The following is a 19,734-nucleotide window of genomic DNA, read 5'->3' on the forward strand; positions in this document are numbered from 1 at the left end:
CTGAAAACAGTTTTTACCTGCCCTACGCGACAAGTGTGGACAAACATTAGGATGTAGGCATGCGCAGCTGTAAGCGCATGTAGCAATGGTGTGGCACGAGCTGACAATGTGGCATCAGTAACGTGGCCAGCATTAGCCAACTCCCTCAGAAGAACAGATCCACCAGGAACCTCAATTGGCCGATGTAGGGGCTCCAGAGATGTTAGAATAGTGTCCAGTTGGCACAATCCCTCCTGAAGTACTTTAGGCTCATGGGACAGAGTCTTTTTCAACGGAATGACAACATGAAGAGGATGGAGGTTAAAATAGTTCATTGGTTGGAGGCTGCTATGCTAGATAAATGGAGAAAAGTAAACTGATAATTTACTCACCAAAATAGACTTGCACACACCAGCAACAGCTTGGCAGGCAGCTGATGTGGGAAAATCTATGGGCAGGTTGGGCAATCCCAAAATAGAGACCAGTGGTAGCAGCCCCTTCTGGTTCACAAACTCTTGACAGTGGTCATCTGTCGTATTGTTGCTAAGTATGGATTCTACAAACTTCATCTAAAAAACAGGCAAAACACTTCAATAATGGCTTTACAGTTTCAAATAAAACGATTCTACGAAAACACTCACCACATTCAAAATGTAATCCATCAAAGGAATAGGTATCCGTTCCTCAGTTCCTACCACCCTGAAAAAAAGTACACGTTAAAATGATGAAGAGTGGCACAGCGTATGTACAAACTGAATTTTAAACAAATCAATCATCACTATCAAGAGTGTTTGTTCTATTGTGCTATAATTCAATTGGCACTGACTGTCTGTTGCTCTCTGCTTCCCCCTGCTGCTGGCTAAAAGTGTGGAGGGCCTCCTCTTCCTCTTCATCCTCACTTGAAGCTTCTTCAGCAGCGTGACTAGAACGTGCTGGTGGCACAGCCACATTACCATCAGCTTTCTGGATTGACGGTTTCTGGCAGACATACTCAGGAGCACGGCCCAAATTGCATATTTCCTCCAATAACTACAACAACAATTCAACTTTCATGAGTACGACGTATCCCCACAATATTACAGAAGCGAAAGCGTTTAAAAATTCAAGCTACCTTAATGATTGCAGTCGTGGCATCTGTTTTCAAAGTTGGTTGGTGCCTCATTAACTCATCGACAGCACTTCCTAAGTTTGATGCAGTGTCCCCTGCAGAGGGAGAAAAAAAAAAGATATATGAAGAAAGCTACAAGAGTCACCGAAAATGAAACCACTTAATGACTACTGACCTAATGGGTCAGAACTACGCCGCCGTCGCATGGCAGGTAGGTAGTCAGGGGACAAGAGCACTTTGAAGAGGCGCTCAAAGGGCTGGCACTGAACGAAGGAGAGGAGGCCTCGGGCATTCAGGCACAAGGCACTGAACACGTTAGGTAGAGATCCCAAGACCTCACGTGTAGCAGGAACCTAATCAAAGTGAGATGTTATAAATACACATTAGAAGACATCACTGTAGTATGACAAAGGCCTTGTCTACACCTAGCCGGGGTGTTTAAAAACGGGCAGTAGATATGTCTGCTTTGTCATATTTGCTATATAACCCCCCCTCTCTCTCTCTCATCAAAGCCAAATGTTTCAAAACCTCCGGCCAAAGAGGAGATTTGCCCAAGCCTCCGGTTTCGTGGTTGCATGTGACCAGCTTCAGCAGAGATTTGAGTCATCGCGCTTCTCTTTTTCCCGCCGAAGACATGAATAACGGTGACATCAGAGGCAGAAATTCTTTGTGATTGGACAGAAAAGTGTTGACATTACTGCCGCCTAGCGACTTAGCATGCTTGTACACAAATTTGAAACCGCACTGCAGTTTCATAGAGACGCGACATTTTTAAATAAACAAACAACAACGACAAGGGGGAGTATATGCTGATTTAAATAAGACAGTTACATGTAGACAAGGCAAAAAACAAAATGGTTTCAGCTACTTTCAGCATCTTTAAAATGGCTACATTCTAGCCTAGCTGACAACAAAAGATAGTTTTACTTTGTCTTACTTTAAATGTCCCTAAGCAAAACTCACGTCTTTGATGAGAAGGGCATGGAGCATAACATCAGTGAGACCATTGTCCTGCAGGGAAGAAAGCAGGGAAGGCTCCTGGAACACAAACACCGTCACAACCTCGGTGGCTACAAATCCAAAGGGACAGAAGAGAGAAAAACGGCATTATTATTGTTTTAAAACAAAGGAAATGATACAATGACAACACAAACCACACCCAAAATCTTCCATTAGAAAACGCCATCTGAATCTTCAACATTTACTCACCAAGAAGAAACAGTGAAGGTCCATAATATTCTGCATTACTGATGATGTGCTTGAGTGAGGTAGGCAAGGATCCATCCATGACTTGAAGAAAAAAAATAAATGTGACCAAAAGAACATTAATATCAGCTTCAAACTTTGTGCAGTTCTTTCAAGTATAGTTCTACAATGCATTCATGTGTGGCTCTGGTTGAAAAGGGTGACTCACCATGGCGAATGCCATCAGAAAAGGCAGGGTCTTGGATGGCTTTCTTCAGGAAATTTAGCATTGATTTTAACAGAGCTGCCCTTTGGGGAATACATTGCATGCCTGCAAAAATACACACAGTTGAAATATTTCACAAGTACAAATGCTGTATTGTATTATCTGACAATACGATGTACCAACCGTCTAACAGTGTACCTGCACGGGGTGTGTTTGCAGAGCTGCATAGTACTCTCTGCTCTACCTCCGGTCTGGGAGCAGAAGATGTTGAAGGCCCTGGACTGCTTTCCATGGCAACCTCTGATGCTGTTTAATTTGATTATGCGCATGCTTGTAAATAAATTTAAATTTGAACTTCTATAGACCAATTTGAAAAGTGATTCAAGTGACTTACTCTCCATGTCTGTGTCCATGTCTTCAGACTCGACAGTAGGCCTTGGCCTTCGAATCTTTGGCTTTATGACAAATGGGCACTCTTTCCTTGAAAGGTCCACCTCATGCTATACATGTGCCAAATGCAGGAGAGGAAATGGTTGAATTGGTTAAGTATGGACATTTGCGATAACATTTTCCTGTGAAATATAACTGTGAAGCACTAGCATATAGTATCATAAATTGTCCCCTCCTATTATACATGGATTCATATAATAAAAATACATTTTATAATTTAAAAAGAAGTAAAAAAAAAAAGACTTTAATCTTTAGAACTTTCATTTAAACATGATATTTAATGACTGTCACAAATTTATCACTAGTGTGGGGCAGAATCTCCAAAATCATTACTTTTCAGGAGACCCAAAATGTTTGTTCAAACATTAGCATAGCATCGTGAAAGTTAGCAATTTTCAACACTTAATAGTGGTCAAGAATTTGTAAAAATTACATCCACACATGGATTGACCAATCACATTAATTTATGACGCAATATAAAATTAGACTAATTGTGACTAATGCGGTTACATTCAATAAAGTACCGCACTTAAAAAATATTGCTCGCGTGTGCAACGTGGGCAATACTTGTCAAGACAGCAGCAGCAACATTTGTTCATGCTATTCATCACAGCCAATATGATATATCGTCTACGTCCTCAAAAGGGTTGCAAGCTTGCTGGTGCCTATCCCAGTTGACTTCTGGCACGAGGCAGGGGTCACCTGAACTGGTTGCCTGCCAATTGCAGGGCACACAGAGACCAACAACCATCCACACATCCTATTTCACCAAAGTACAATTTAGTATGTCCAATAAATCAGCCATGCATGTTTTTTGCAGCTCTTTAAAAGTGGTTTGGTGGTGGGGCATAACACACACAAGATTTTATGATAAGTTTAAATGACTTTATGCTACGTATGTAGGAACCAACCTCCAGCCTGCAGATGAAAATGGAAAGGCCGCTGTGTGACTGGAAGGCAGCCATGTCAAGGTTCGTGATGAGGTCCACGACACGAACTGCTCTTGTTACAAAAGTAATCTGGTCCTGCTCATCTCCCAGAAATTTGATCACCTGAAAAGTAAGATCATGTTGTACAAAAACGGAGCAGCTTTGATGAGCAATGCTGGTGTAAAGCAGGTGTAAATACCTTTAAGAGGGCTTCCATCATTCCACAAGAGACAAGGGCTTCACCCCCAGCATCATAGCTGGCCAAATGGTAAAGAAAAGAAAAGAGTGCAGTGGCAAACTGGTGCGGGTAAGGTTCCATCAAAGGATCTAGGAAAGAAAGGTTCAAAATTAGAACTTCATTGTTTGAGGTATCAAATCAACTGCTACCAAAAAGGACACTCACCAATCATTGCCTGTATACAGTTGCGGACCAAAACAGGCAAGAAGCCATGGTAGGAGGCAGTGCCAGTGCAGTCAATGATGTTGGAAAGCTTGGGTGTCCTCTCCAAGTGGACAATGGATGTTAGAGTGCGCAGAGATGCCGCCTTGATATCCTGAAGTTCAAACAGTGTCATTCAAATTTAAGTTCTACTTATCAATTTCTACGACTCTTGGCAGACGAGTTACCAAGAGAGACCAAAAGTCTTGCTCTGAATCACATGCAACATGACTTGAGCTTTAAGGCAGACTTTTTTTTTGGTTTGAATTGGGAAAAAAAAAAAAAAAAGATACAAGCACTGTAAGACAGTAGTGAACTCCATTCAACTCATTTTACACCAAGAAACAGTTGGGTACAGAGTTAACATTCTTTGGGAAAAAGGCTGTTTAAATGTTACTTCCAAACAGATCCAAGTTCACACTTGGATTCAACATACTGCGTTGCATCACTGCTCTGCTGTGTAGAGTCACAACAATGCTGTGCACCCCGCCTACCGAACGCATCTCTGCTTCGCTGTGTCACAGAGTCCCTGCATGGTCATACTGCGCGTGGACAGTGACTATTAACTCAAGAGATTAAAAATGAATAAATAAATAAACAAACGTTTCTTAAACTTTCGGAAACAAACCAAGCTCCATTGTGTCAAAGTTTAAGTGGAAAACACTTCATTACATGCTTTATTTACAATGGGCGAGTACATATAGTATTCGTTTAACTTTTCATTTAATAAGTGAATTGATAGAATTGTGACTTAAACAGTAAAATACAGAGGTATTTGAACACACGTAACAGTGCCAATTACAGGACGAAAGTGTTTGCTCTTTTTTTTCTCAATGCCAATGGCACATGCAAGAAAAAGCAGTCACTTTTAGCATCATCCAATCAACCAGCAAAGGAGAAGATAATCTTGTCTGCATGGATTGCTTTTCCTTTCTAAATCCGCATGTAGATCACATTCTTTTTCCCGTTTGGTGCTTTCAATACACTATAGCGGACGACAGCATCACGATCCAGTGCGGCTCTCATTCATTAACATGGCTGCAACATGCTCTGGGCGCAGCTCAGTGGAGCGGAGATACAACGCAGTACAGTATGTGGAATCCAGGATTTACTGTCCATAAAACTAAGAGAAGTACACTGGTATTTAAAAAAAAAAAAAAAAACAATTCTTAAGAGTCCTCTAGCTAAACTCTGACACTGTGAAACGCCATCGATTGACTAACAACTACAATAGCTTGCAAAAGTATTGCCCCCCCCCGCGTGCCTTTTGACAATTTTTGCCATGCTTGATTTGTTGGCGTTTCATCGTGGAAGTGAAGAGGGAACTGGCCTCCCTTTAAGGGAGGTGCATCGGTTATGGTGTTGTGTGTCCCTCACTTTATGACACGATTCACACAACAGGGGAAAAAAAAGTTTCCATGTCATAATCAACTGGACTGTGCTAAATACTTTGGTTAATGCTTAATGTTAATTCTTGTGGTACAGTTCAACATCCAATAAAACCAGATTGGTCCAGGCGTCCACAGACCAGCATGTGTGATGAACGTTCACGAAGCTGATTGGCTGTCAAAATGCAGTTGGTATGCACCTAGCATACACCTTGTAGGCAAGTTTAACTTTACTTCATATCCATTGATTACATAGGGGAATGATGATTCTGGATACGTTCTAAGTTTTGGTTTATTAGAGTACAGCCACAGAACAAATTAGACGTGTATCTTCAAGGTATCAGTGTATACTATACCAATCCATCCGTCACTTACCACAAGCTGTTTGTCTGTAATCTGCAATACATCCACCAGCTCCTCTATCAGGCCATTATAAAGAATACTATTGGTGGACTCGCCCAGTGCATTTGAATACACTGCAAATATAAGGATAAGAAAAGGCCTCTTTTAAATTGATGTTCATTTCCACAATTGTTAATCTTAGGTGATTATGGTCAACTCACCAAGTATAGAGATGGCATGCAGTCTGGCCTGCACGGCCTGCAGCCTCTTTTTGTGATTTGAAAAACCATGAGCCAGACGAATGTGGGTAAAAAGCAGAGTCTGCTTGTCTTTAGGTATGTTGTACATGACAGTGAGCGACTCCATGATCTCAGATGGACTGTCTGAAATCTGAAAGAAAAAAAAGTATGTTCAAAATTAAGTACTTCATTACCACCCCTCTGTTGATACTGTATTTCAAATCAGTCCATACCTTGTCAAGTTGCTCAATATGAATATAGTGTAGGGTGTTGCTGCTTGTCTGTTGGAGATACATATTTAAGAGATATGCTTAAAATCGACAAGACTTTTTTTTTTTTTTTTTTAAATCATACTATAAAGAACTGATTCCTCTTTACCTTCCTCTCCACTTTGACTTCAGGAGCTGGTTCGGCATAAAACTCAAAGTGAAGTGTGGTGGCACTGGGAGGGTACTTCTGGTCAAGTAGCATTAGGGGAAAGATATTGTATGTATTTATGCATGTATGTATTTAGCATTATGGAATATATTTGGAGTCTACCGTCATGAGGAGATCCCTGCAACATTCAGCTAGGCCAAAGCCATTTTCCTTTCCTCCCCAGCTCTATGGAAGAGCATAAAGAGAGAAAACAATACTACTTTTCATTCAAGGAACAACTGTTCATGAAAATAAGACATTAACATTCACTCAACCTCAGCTAGATGTTGCAGACGCGCGAGCAGAGGTGTTCTCTTGTCAGATCCAAGTCTTGTGATGTAATTAGACCGCTTACTGAACACATAGAGGAGGTTCAGCACAGACAGGACCACTTGCATGTCACAGGATGCCAGCAAGGTTGTTAAGTGCTGGAAAGGAGGAACAGATGATCAGTTATTGTGACATATATGATGCATGGTCACTGTAGTGGTGGGAATAGCAGCTCATCTGGCAAAAAGACATTGCAATCTTAAAGTGGCAACCAGTTGATAAAGGTGGGAAAAAAATATCCTGGTAATTTAACAAATACCGTCTTAAAAGTACAAAATTGGCTCCATCATCTCTCTCATCATTGCATCGTCCATTTGCCTTCAAGACAATTCAGTCTAAAAACCCTTTAAATCTGCAGGTTGTTCATTTCATTTTTTTATACTAGGTACCAGGGAGGCAAATACATCGGCAAATCAAAATGATGTAGAATAACACCTTATTTAAAAGTTTGTCACAGGTGTAAATTTGATGTATACAGTGTACCCTCAGTTTTTGAACGCCACACAACCCTGAGAAATCCGCAAAGTAGGACCACACCCCCCCATCTCCCAGAAGAAATCTTCAAGCATGTTTCATTATTGAACCTTATACAGTAAGTTTCTGTTTTTTATTTGTTGTTTCCATCCTTTGGCCGTAGTCCAGAACACGGAGGGCTGGAGTTGCCCTTGGAGTAATGACCCTCGGACAACAATGTAGAGTGTAGCCCGTGGCTGACCAAACGCGATAAGAAGGAAGCAGATTTTATACTCGAAGTTCCAATTTATTACAAGCGTACTCTTGATAAAATATTCCCAACGCTCTTTTTTGTCCTCGCCGTACTCTTCCTGTCGAGTGTTCTCACTCGCGTGTGAGCATCACACAGAGACTGCTCCAAGTACTGTCTTTAACAGTCAAAAATTTGAGCAAGCTCGGCGAGACAATCAGTCATTGCGTTCACAGGCACTCCTACAAGACACGTGATTGGCGCCCGGTGCAACATCGACCAATGTGGGCAGAAATGGATTACAACTCATGGGCAGGAGTGGATTACAATTGTGCTCAATCTGTCAAAGATAGGGTGTTGCTGTAAGCAGGCAGTTAATAATTAGGAAAAAAAAAAAAAAAAAAAAGCTAATAAATAAAAACCTCCATTTACCATCTTTCAGCATAAATATTTCATGTTACAACCTTTACAGTCCAGTGTGGCTTATCCATGACAAAAGTGGCTAAATTTTTGCTGCTGTGGCTTAAACACCGATGTTCAAATCTTACAGTGTGCCTAATAGTTAAAAAATTCACTGTGGTTAAAATATCGATTCTAGACTGTTGCTGATTAATGTAATTTTTGGACTACAAGCTGCACCAACAAAAATTTGATGGAATAGATTTTTGTCATGTATAAACTGCACCGGACTATAAGCCGCAGTACGCAATATCAGATATTTCTGCAGAAAGATGATCATGGAAGTTTTTTCAATTTCTGTTTTATGCAAACAACAACAACAAAATTGTCCAACCTGATTACAGCAGGATCATGCCTTCAACAAAGACTGAACATGCTTCCAAGTTTCGAAATACGGACAGCACCAACATATTTTCAACATAAAACACAAACTGATTGTTCGATTACAGCACCAACAAAATAGTAAAATGCCCGCTTAAATTTACTTGTGGAGAGTGACACCCTGCGGCTAGTAAAATAAAAGTTCAAACTTAACATCAATACTTAGATAGTCTTCTCCCTTTGTTAACCAGGTGACTGCACTCTGGTGGCCAGTTAATAAACATAGCAGCTTATCATCCGACATTGACTTTATCATATTTATTATATTTCTGAGGTTATCATTCATTTTTAGTTGGATTTTCTGAAATTGATTCATCATGAAAAATTAGGTTCCACGGTATGGTGAACATTTCCCAATCATAACTTACCTCTATGGAGCTGTAAAGGTGCCTTGAGAAGCTGTACTCAATGAGCAAAGCTGTGAAGTTGAGCACTGCCAAAAGCAGCGCTTTGAGCTGGCTGTTGTCTGGCCGGTCACACACCAGCAGCCATGACATATTCTCCACTGTCTGACCTGCATCGCACAGAATGCCATCGAAGCGGTCCAGCAGATCCACCCAGTGGTACAACTCGCACTACCAGGCAGAGACAACAATGTGTTTCACAATCTTTGATTCCAGTATGATTGTCAAAATGAAAAAAGTTCAAATCAGTTTCCATCAAAATGTTGCTACATTTCATGGACTACCTCTCCTCAGTTCTGCCTTTCCAAAGGAATGACTGAGTTACCTTGCCAATATTCCAGGTCTTAATGTGCTGTAGTTCAACAAGCAGTTGGTCATCACTGCAAGCTTTCAGCTTCTCTATAAGTATCCTACAGTCAGCAGGCTATAAGTGTAGAAGGGCACAGTTACAAAACAGTGGTGTGGATCGATCACTTGCTTCATTAAACATCCTTGTTGCAAGCTTTCAGTTCTCGACATGTATCATGCAGTCAGTGGGTTATGTTTTTTTTTTTTTTTTTTTTTTATAATAGTTTACGTTAAAATTGAAGCAATGGAGCGCAGCAATAACTTAGTTCAACATCAACATCATTGTGGCCATCACAAGATGTTAAACTTTCCATTACAACCTTGGAAATAAATTCACTCTCTTGGGAGGATTAAAAACACACATCAATGGCCAAAAAACAAAAAATAGAGGGATCAAGACCCATGTCATTGACAAAAAAACAAAACAAAACTGTAAATGATATGAAAAAAACCCCCACCTCTCTGCACTTCAAAAATATGTAATTCATATCCTTAACACATACTATAGCGACAGAGTGAAACGGCAGTGATTCCTCTTTTTTGGACGTTAATTGGGACTGGAACCCCCTCGCGATAGGTGAAAACCGCGATATAGCCCCCCCCCCCCCCCCCCCACGCACACACACACACACAAACACAGATTTTTTTTTGTAAAAATGAAAATTGAAATGTCTTCATTCTATGCATATTATTTAAGGCAAATATTAGTGCAGTACTGTACACATATTTGCTTCAATCTTAAATGATTAAACCTTATACACTATCTGAACAGTAGCAACCACTTTCCATCTTTTAAACTCTCACAAGCAGCTGCTTGGACATCAAATTAAAGTGAAGCCTCTTATATCATAACAATACACTTGAAATTTCAAGTTATTACAAAAGAAATCTAGGTGAAAGTCAGATTTCCAAAGCTGTGTATTTCTCCGTTGCTGTCTATGTAGGCACACAGAAGGGTGTGTGTTTGCTCTCGGCACACCTACGGGTCACGTGACCGGCTCCCAAAGACCATGCTGTCAATTACTGTGCTTACTAGCATGTTCGTAACGTGCGTGTGTGTTGAGCTGAACGCACACAGGCGGTTACAGGCGAGACACAGGAGAGACAAAAGCAAGCTCTTGGATCCTCTTGCCTTTTGTAATAAATTGGAATTTAAAGTGTAAACTCTGCGTTTTAATCATGTTGGGTAAGCTTCTTGTTACTAGCTCTAGTCGGACGTCCGAGGAAGTGATAAACGTATAGGCACGTGACTAGACACGGAAAAGAGAGTACCAGTACATTTACGGTACATGGTTTAATCATTTAAGATTGAAGTAAATTTGTGTACTGCAGTAGTAGTTCGACTTCCAAGGAGTGCCAGTGACAAGTGCATTTATAGATAACTTGCCTAGCTGGCACGTCTCTCCGCAATATAATTTTTTTTTCCTCCCCCCAAAAAATCTGCAATGCACTGAGGGCGCGATAGGCGAAGCGCGAAGTAGCGAAAGATCACTGTATACAATTTGCTGCATGCAATGAAAATTAATTTACAACTGCAGTGCCAGTAATATGTGTGGAGGGGGGGTCCTTTAAATATGTAATTAGATAAATAAAATGTTATTCAATTTCAGCAAATGTTAGTCAATATTCAAAAACATTGTTTTCCATTCTGTTAGTACCGTATTTCTCAGATTAAAAAAAGTACCATAATTTTGTCATTTTAATAACGCACAGCATGCGTTTCATTTGGACAGCCATGTTCTATGTAACCACTAAAGTCAGCGGTAGACTTACGTTTTTCTAAAATTCACCCATATTGCAGTAAAAATTCGCGATCGGCTTATAAGCATATGCATATGCTTATAAGCCGATCGCCCATTTTTACTGCAATTTGGGTGAATTTCAAGGTGAAAATATTCAAGACATTTAACTTCATTGGAACTATGTTGAAGATTTTAAGTTGTGTCACGACAACTATTTTTATTCAGCAATTAAACATACCTACTTAGTGCAACAGTATAGTACTTGAAGGGCTAATAATGCCTTGCTTTTAGCGAGTGCCATCGACATGTGGTCGGGATGAGAAGCAGTGACTACATTTGGAAGGGAGTCTTGTCTGCACAGAGAGACACATCCTAGAGAAATGGTCACGGTAGTGGAAGATTTTTTTCCATTATGTGTTGTGAAACAAGCGAGGTCACTTCGTGCAGTGTGACAATCAATAGATTGACAATCTGGCATCTAGGACAGTTCACTACCAAGACAGTCTGGCATGTAAATTTTTTTCCCCCCCATAATAGCCTGAATATACCCTACACTACATAGTCCCCCCACCCACGATTTGTTCCAAGACATTGACCAATAGTGGTGAACTAAAACTCTCAGCACTTCCTGACCAGCACACTTAAGCTCATTTCAACCCCCAAACATCAGATGCGCACTCCTGGCATCAGAGTACATGAGAAGTGCGCGATATGTGTCCAGTAACCAGACAATCGTGTCTGCTATAAATAATTCTCTAGCAGAAATGCTACTTAAACCACTATCAAATGCAAAAGGCCATCTTGGAGCAATTGGTTCCGGGCTGAAAGAAAAGCATGTTTGAGAATGTCTGCACCTGGTAGGTCAAGCTTATATTCAAGTAAAGGTTACAATATGTAAAGTAATGGATAGAATTTATTTTTTTTAATAAGTATCAATAGCATCAACTGTATTAGATTCTAAGTCACACTATCTTTCAGTTCGGCTGGCTTTGAGACTTTAGCTCAATTGCAACTTTTGTTACAAGTGGAAAGGTATACTGTTCTTGGTCTCAGTTTTAGTAAATTTCACTGCAGGGCTTAATGCTCAATTCCGATTTTTGTTCTTAGTGAAATCCAATTTCTTTGAGAGGTTGTTCACATTTCCAAATGTCATACTGGAGCCACAATATTTTCAATCTGTTAGTTAAAATGGAAAGGTGCGGTATTTGGCCATGCCATTTTGTGCCGTGACAGCAACGTCTCCACATGGAGCGAGCAGCTTGCACTGGGCCAGCGAGAAGACACGCTGACACACATAGAAAATACACTTTGCTGTCCCTCTCTCAGAATATTTTCTAACTTCCTCACCTGATCCACTATTGTTTTGTTTTCCTAAGCTGTTTACGCCTATCTGAGTGCAGAATTGTTATATTTGTTACTTGTTTGTTAAGTATAAGTTGGACAAATGCGGCTTTGCTGTTCAGACTGACGTTGCATGTCAAAAGATCGGACACGTATTGGAAAAAGTACCATATGACCAAGCGGCCTGGATCCCATTTGGGGGAAGAGAGTGGGGGGGGGGGGAAAAAAAACAAAAAAACAAAAAAAACAAACAAAAAAAACCAGATGTGTGCCATCAAAAGATTACATACAAAACCTTTATTTTGGGGGGTAAAAAAAAAAAAAGAAGAAAAAGAATTGTGTCACTTCAGGCTGCAGTGTGAACCTAGCTTTATAGTCCACAGTGACTTATGGTCCAAAAATATGGTACATATTGCAAATGATCATTGTTCAATGAATGACTCTGATCATAATGTTGAACACCTCAAACGATGAGGTTCTGACACACAGGGTAGCTATCTTCAGCAAAACAGTAGGCAGCACTGGTACTAGTAGAGCTCACACAGAAATGAGTAAGCATACTTACAGCTTCTGTAGGGGTTTTCTTTAATTTGCTTCTGTCCACCTTCATGGTTGATCTATTAGAAGCTCCTGTTGAAAAGTGTGCTTATTAAAAAAAAACTTAGAAAAAAAGCGGTATTGAATTATCTTTTTTTAATAACAAAACTACACAAAGAGGGTGTAATATATGGTATACATACAGATTTGAAAACAGCAGACTAATGGCATGTTTGAGTCATCTCACCTAGAAGATAGGGGCAAAAAGCAAATGAACACGCAGCAGATTTAAATTGTACACTACGGTTATTATCTGTAAGAAATGTGACCCTGGAATGTTCACAAATCACTCAACTGCCATAGGCGGTGTTGTTGAGGGAAAATACGTGCTTTAGCAAGCCATGAAAAGATGAGGAAATTTGATTTTTTTTCATGTGACTGCTGGGACTCATCTAGTCATCACAAAGCACACTATGATTAGCCAGCGACTAGCTAGGAAAACACGGCGACCGGTTAAATAGACCCGAAATTTCGACTTCGACTAACGTCGGAATCCCATTAACCTTAGTTGTACTGTACGAGTGGAAGATTTTAAACTAAATGGCCAGCCCCCAGATGACTAGAACAGCGCAATCATAAACACCTATCGTTGACAGCTTAAAGTTGGAGCTAGGTAGCTACTTGGCTACGTAGCATGCTAACGCCAGCTTGATGTTACATGTTAACAATTGGCGATGGTATAAGCCGGTCACGCTGCCCTTGCAAATACAAGAGTATAACGAAAATATCTGGCACAACAAAACATACTGAGTGAGAAAAGCGTTCGTCCGCGTTTAAGGTCAGAGAGATAAATGAAAGCGCACTGCAAACATTCGCTGCGGAGTTGCTGTTAGCCTGTGCCGCTTTCAAGTATGTCAAGAAACACACTTCAAAGCGTTCCAAAAGCCCAACACCGCGTACAAGTAGGACGGACGAACATGTGCTTAGCCCGAAAACGATCTTGGGTCAAAACGCGTATTTTGAGGCATCTTTGTCGCAGCTGTCAGTCAACAACAAGACGATCCAGCACACTGTCCTGACCTGACACTAATTTAGGTCGGGGCTGCGCAGGCCGAAAAAAAAAACGCAGTTGCGTCTCGGGTCCCTTATCGCCTCAAGGGATCAACTGTGCTCGGGCCGCCGCGTCGATGACTTGCGGGGAAGTGAAACAAGTGCGGCGGGCAAACGTGAGTTTGCTACGGCTCAATTTCTTACCCGGACTCATCAGACAGCCGTAGCACGCGCTAGCTGGCAGCTAGCGCTAGCGAGCACTAACGCATATAGCAACTCGCTGAATCATTGTCGTCACACTGACACACACTTGGGCTTCTCACTTGGCGTTCGGGAAGAAAAACACAAGCGCGACAACAAACGGCTCTGAGAGTGTAAAGAACCGTGATCGTCCGTACGCCGTGATTTTTTTTTTTTTTAAATATCACGAGTGACGTTGCCGCGCGTGCACATAGCACATCGGCACTGGCGTTTGGGGAGTGTGCAAAAAGTGAGCATTGGCAATGCTCTGATTGCACGAGGCACTAACTCAGGCTCTTTTTCAAGACACATTGCTCGGGAGCGTGCAACCTAGAGCATAGTACGTAAGAATGTGACTTGTTGAAACTCCTTAACAAAATGAATAGAAATGTCTATATTGTGCTCCAGCCTCCACTCATTAACAAAGAAAAAAAATACCTTTATAAAATATATAGTAACAATGTGCAATTCTCCTGGGATGTTTTTTTTTTCCATGTCGTTGTCCCGAAGTGTTGTGTGTGTGTGGGATTTTATTTTATTAATCACTTATGGATTACTATAGCTCAGGTTTGAGAAACTTTTCAGTAAAATCTAATTCTGAAGTGGCAGAGTGGTTAGCTCGGCCGCCACACAGTTAAGAGACCTGAGTTAAATTCCACCTGTCTCCGGTCTTCTTGTGTGGAGTTTGCATGTCCTCCCTGTGAATACTGCAGTGGATCTTCTTCATAACAATAGCTACGCGTTTAGCAGCGGCCTTTATGGTTCATCTTGAGTTGGATGCTCATATTGCGTCGTTTTGTTTCATGTGCCAAATTTCAGTTTGTCCATGTTCTGTGTTGTATGACATGCATTTTCCTGCATTGTCAGAAAAACTATATCACTGTTGGAAAACATTGATTTTTCGTGCGGACACTTCTTAGTTGCATTTTTTCTTTTTTTTTTTTTATGACAGTGTGGGCAGAAATGCGCCTGATGCGGACATGAAAAGTATTGCAAGCATACTGTAGTTGCTGTGATGTCGGACTGATGTTGCGATAAAATAAATGAATACAAAATAAGACCTTATCCCACTTAGTGATTCTTCTTTAGACAGAAGTACTGCAGTTGCGAGAGCCGTTCCCATTATGTATATAGAAGCGGCATATCCAACAGTTCAAATGATAGGCGATTTAACGGCCACACCAGTGAACCACTTTCTGAATCAGTCACATACGTGATTCAGGAAGGTTGAAACGTCATTGCACCTTCTGTCAACAGACGGAATCGCCAAACTGACAAAATAAATAAATAAACATTTTTTTAATGATCAAGGTTAATTGTATTAAAGACCGCCAGGTTTCACTTGACTAATTGCAAGATCTGTATGGAATAATCTCCAGAATTTAGACTGCACAGGTTTGTGGACTGCTCGGTTTAACGAAAAAAAAAACTTTCTAAGGAAAAAAGCATTCTTGTGAGGGATGATCGTTCAATTCACATTGCACATTTGCTGTAGGAGTAGTCACGTTAAGCGAAAGAGGAGTGAAAACCACCTGGGTTATGTATGCCACAAGTATGAGATGACTTGGGCAGCTTGGAGTGAAATTATTATTATTTCATTTGACACCGTGTTTTTTCTCATCTCCTGCTGGCTGCATGCCTGCTTGTGACGCACATGCACAGTAATGGTGATCTGATCATCTCAAGATCGAAATAGGAGCATTGAGGGTAATGCAGTGTCATCGTTAACCAGTGTTTCCCACAGAGTCCAAAGGTTTGAGGGCATTTGACCAAAAATACATAATGTGAAGCAAATCTCTTTTTCAAGTGAGCCTGGCAGTAATAAACGGACATATGAATAGGACGCACATTGTGGCTGATGACTGATTTCTGACACGGGGCAGTCATATTTGGAAGCTAGCATCAGCACACACAGGCTGCCATGTGTGTCTATGCATCCAGTTTCTATAGCGACTTATCCTGACTAGGGTTGCGGTCGTGCTGGCGCCTATCCCAGCTGTCTTTGGGGAGTAGGTGTTAGACATAATGCGATGACCTGTTGCACGCAAACATTTTGTAGCATCTACAATGGATTATGGTTTGATTGGTCAGGGATTCTCGATCATTAACATTTAAGCAAACTGTGGATGATGCCTGACTTCCATTGGAATTCATGAATGCACTCTGCATGATGTATAGCAGCAAAATCTATTTGGGCGGTTTCTTGATTCAAGGTGTTGGCAATCAGATTTGGGTCTGGCCTGTGAAACGAAACTCAGCTTTCCCAAAACTGTGGTTGGTCACAGTTAGAAATGTAACTCAGCTTTCCCAAAACTGTGGTTGCTCACGGTTATTTTATAAATTAACAAGGATGTGGGGATTACGTTTTCACATAGGGTCAGTTAGGTTTGTATTTTTCCTCCTTTGCTATTAATAATAAAAAAAAAAAACAAAAAAAAAAACATCATTTAGAAATTGAGTTTTATACATCCCTGGGTTGTCTCTGTGTGATATTAAAACTGGTTTGATGAAAGGCAAAATGATTTTAAAAATGGTGGGCACTATACTGTAGGAACATCAATTATATGAATGAGATGAGCCCTTGGCCTACATCACCTGAATTTGAGCTCAATTTCCCTGAATGACATTATTGTGCCAAGGCAAGCATTAACACAATTTTTTTTTCACTCCAATTGATGACACAATTTAGGAAAGGTGGGCTCGAATACATGTGAAAGAGTATGCTGTGTTTTATATGTACTGTATGCTGCCTGTACCTGTAGGTTTCAGTAATGGCTAAAGCATAGAGTTGGGAAAATTACTTTGAAAAAAAAAACAAAAGTTGCGAGTAAGGGGTGCTCCAGTGTAAAACCAAAATTAGTTTCTCCTTGAGTACATACCAGAACTGCTTTGGTTCAGTAGCTCCAACACTCTGTTCACCTGCATGCTCCGCAGCTTGTTTCAGTGTATATAAAGATCTTAACAGAAAAGACAGGGAAGAACAATTATTTGACCCATTTTGACAGGAAATATTGACCTTTTCACACCTAAATAACCCACATTTTTACATAGAAAATTTAATTGAGCCTCTTCCAATCCATCCTTTTGTTTTTTCTATGTAAAACAAGTGAACGTTTAAAATTTCTATTCGAGAGAGCAGTTCTATTAGAGCTTAGAGAGCTTCATTTACTGAACCAACTGCCTGCCCGCCTGTCGGCTATCCGGATAAGAGTTGGGTCGTGGGGGCAGCAGCTTCAGCATGGAAGCCCAGACTTCCAAGCCCAGAACTTGAACTGTACTGTATCAGAGGCTATTTAACAATAGTGAATGAAAATATCAATGACTGGCTTTCAAATGGCTAGACATCAGCCACTCTGGTGATGAGCGATGGATAGTTGTTTAAAAAAAAAAAAAAAAAAACGCTTGCGTGAACAATGTTTTGCCATTATTTGTCCAATACAGTGATTGAGAGTGAACCAGCATTTGTGTCTATCTGGTGCAGGGATTATGATAAAGCCAAACTAGTGGAGCTAGGCTACATTAGATTAGCTAATGATGTTGACTTACTACTAACCATTGCGCACAGTTTAGGGAGTCACCAACACTGGTCCTCAAAGGCCCAATATAGCATGTTGTCGGTGTAACCCTCCTCCGACACACCTGATTCAAATGATCAGGATAATTAACATACTGCTGCAGAGCTGATCATCTCATCCAGGTGTGTCGAAGCAGGGTTGCCCCGAAAACATGTTGGATAGGCTCCCTCGAGGACCGCACTTGGTGACCACTGAGACAGTTGTACTTTGCATTAAGCACATTGGAATTTAGCTTTATTGAAGTGTGAAATATATATTAATAGGACAACAAACTGGACAAATGACAAAGGGCGACCAACTGAAATAATACTAGAATATTCAGCAAATGGTATAAATACATTTGCAGTGTTAGCAATTCTTGATTACGTAGCCTAATTCCTCAGTACGATTTTCTTATTGCAATCAGCCACTGTCACTGGGAAATATTTTTACATATTTATAAAGGACACAGAGTATCAAGAGCTTTTATTAAAGCACATATATACTTTGTAATAACACTTTGATTGTATTATCATGCGTAACATAAATCCAATATTGTTTCTTCAGATCACAACACAATTAACCTCGTCTAACAATAAGAACGCGTTCAAACACTAAGCAGTTAGCTTTTTAACCAAATGTATTCTAACGTGAAATGTATCAGTCTTCATATACAGTGTATTGTAGTGATTCACTTTTAGTTCAAGCTAATGTTACCTCGGCACCAGTTAATGTTTGGGTTAACCCCTAACGTTCGCAATTAGTCAAAGTAGCACTCGGATACACATTTCTTTCCCACGCCCCTTAGTCATTCTCCGTGTGAAGAGAGTAAAGCAATTACTGTTTAGAATGGTTAAGCTTCCAGCCGCAGACATAGCAAACATGAGTGGGTGCTAATTTGTGGCTTGTAACCTGTAATATACCTCCAAGTAGCTTGCTAAGCTAGTAACAATGCTGTTTCAGTGGATCATGGCTACATTAAAAATGGCGCTTTAAGCGCTACCGCCAGTGTACGAGCCCAGTTACGGCCTCTAAATTGAAAACCAAGGGAGTTCCTCAATATAACTATTGGCAGTTGAAAAAATAAATGTGTCGCCAAGCGGTTGATGTAACCCACATCAACAGCGGTCTAAGAAAGTATTTGCGCTTACCTAGAATACGTGTGACACTCACTTCTCCATCTTGAACTAACAAGTGGGAGGACAAGATGAAATCTCGCGAGAATAGCCGCGTTCTGTTTACCGGGGCGGGGCGGGGTAGGGGGCACTCCCATGGAAAAAAAAATCTGCGTATAATTATATACACACAATCATATATATTTATAAGATAAAATAAATATTTAATGCCTATTATTAACAAGCACATAAGTGCATTCATCACAGAGTTTGTACAGGTGTCCATTTTACTTCCAAAAACATCAACATTAAATGATAGGTACTAGACCAGGTGTGTCCAAATCTGGTTCTCAAGGGCCACTGTCCTGCATGTTTTCCACGGTTTTTTTTTGCCCGACACACCTGATTCAAATGATCAACTCATCAGAAATCTCAGCAGAGGCCTGATAACGATCCTGATCATTTGAATCAGGTGTCAGGGGAAAAAACCTGGCAAACATGCAGGACAGGCGCCCTTGAGGGCCAAGTTTGTACACCCCTGTACTAGACAGAGAAGCCCAGCTGCCATTTGGTTCGCTAATCACAGTTCTGAGTTGCAGAGTTGCGTCTCACCTCGCCTTGCTGTTTGATAAGCGTGTTCCCCCTATGCTTGATCAGAATTCTTTCCTTTGAATTAACAAAAAAAAAAAAAAAAAAAAAACCTCTATATCAATTCAAAATGATTTTTTTGTTACGGGTATCATGTGCATGGTTTGTTTGAAAGCCCTGTGATTTGTGTGTGAAAACTCCAGGTTGTCGAGATCCTCTTGCCCAAATCGTCATTTAGTA

The 19,734-nt window shown here is 40.6% G+C and overlaps 1 protein-coding gene across 2 annotated transcripts in view; it reads right to left on the reverse strand.

Moving 5' to 3' along the window:
- Nucleotides 1-13,293, reverse strand: part of huwe1 (HECT, UBA and WWE domain containing E3 ubiquitin protein ligase 1) — a 45,257-nt gene extending 31,964 nt beyond the window's left edge. The window contains exons 1-24 of one of the 2 annotated variants that reach the window (XM_088441382.1): nucleotides 13,151-13,293; nucleotides 12,976-13,040; nucleotides 9,305-9,403; nucleotides 8,944-9,150; nucleotides 6,978-7,130; nucleotides 6,826-6,888; nucleotides 6,664-6,741; nucleotides 6,519-6,566; nucleotides 6,268-6,436; nucleotides 6,080-6,180; nucleotides 4,281-4,431; nucleotides 4,077-4,204; nucleotides 3,860-4,000; nucleotides 2,893-2,998; nucleotides 2,697-2,804; nucleotides 2,502-2,603; nucleotides 2,297-2,377; nucleotides 2,051-2,157; nucleotides 1,263-1,440; nucleotides 1,091-1,182; nucleotides 806-1,008; nucleotides 621-678; nucleotides 372-548; nucleotides 18-263 (exon numbers count right to left, since the gene is read on the reverse strand). In XM_088441382.1, coding sequence (XP_088297508.1) covers nucleotides 18-263; nucleotides 372-548; nucleotides 621-678; nucleotides 806-1,008; nucleotides 1,091-1,182; nucleotides 1,263-1,440; nucleotides 2,051-2,157; nucleotides 2,297-2,377; nucleotides 2,502-2,603; nucleotides 2,697-2,804; nucleotides 2,893-2,998; nucleotides 3,860-4,000; nucleotides 4,077-4,204; nucleotides 4,281-4,431; nucleotides 6,080-6,180; nucleotides 6,268-6,436; nucleotides 6,519-6,566; nucleotides 6,664-6,741; nucleotides 6,826-6,888; nucleotides 6,978-7,130; nucleotides 8,944-9,150; nucleotides 9,305-9,403; nucleotides 12,976-13,020 — 2,841 coding nt within the window. In that variant the 5' untranslated portion in view covers nucleotides 13,021-13,040; nucleotides 13,151-13,293. Of the gene's footprint in view, nucleotides 1-17; nucleotides 264-371; nucleotides 549-620; nucleotides 679-805; nucleotides 1,009-1,090; nucleotides 1,183-1,262; nucleotides 1,441-2,050; nucleotides 2,158-2,296; nucleotides 2,378-2,501; nucleotides 2,604-2,696; nucleotides 2,805-2,892; nucleotides 2,999-3,859; nucleotides 4,001-4,076; nucleotides 4,205-4,280; nucleotides 4,432-6,079; nucleotides 6,181-6,267; nucleotides 6,437-6,518; nucleotides 6,567-6,663; nucleotides 6,742-6,825; nucleotides 6,889-6,977; nucleotides 7,131-8,943; nucleotides 9,151-9,304; nucleotides 9,404-12,975; nucleotides 13,041-13,150 lie in introns of those variants that run through there. The other variant, XM_088441375.1, reaches the window with a different exon arrangement.
- Between the last annotated feature and the right edge of the window lie 6,441 nt (nucleotides 13,294-19,734).

Source organism: Hippichthys cyanospilos, chromosome 2 (genome assembly GCF_059441005.1).
Source record: "Hippichthys cyanospilos isolate Australia breed blue-spotted pipefish chromosome 2, RoL_Hcya_1.0, whole genome shotgun sequence".
NCBI classification, from domain to species: Eukaryota; Metazoa; Chordata; class Actinopteri; order Syngnathiformes; family Syngnathidae; genus Hippichthys; species Hippichthys cyanospilos.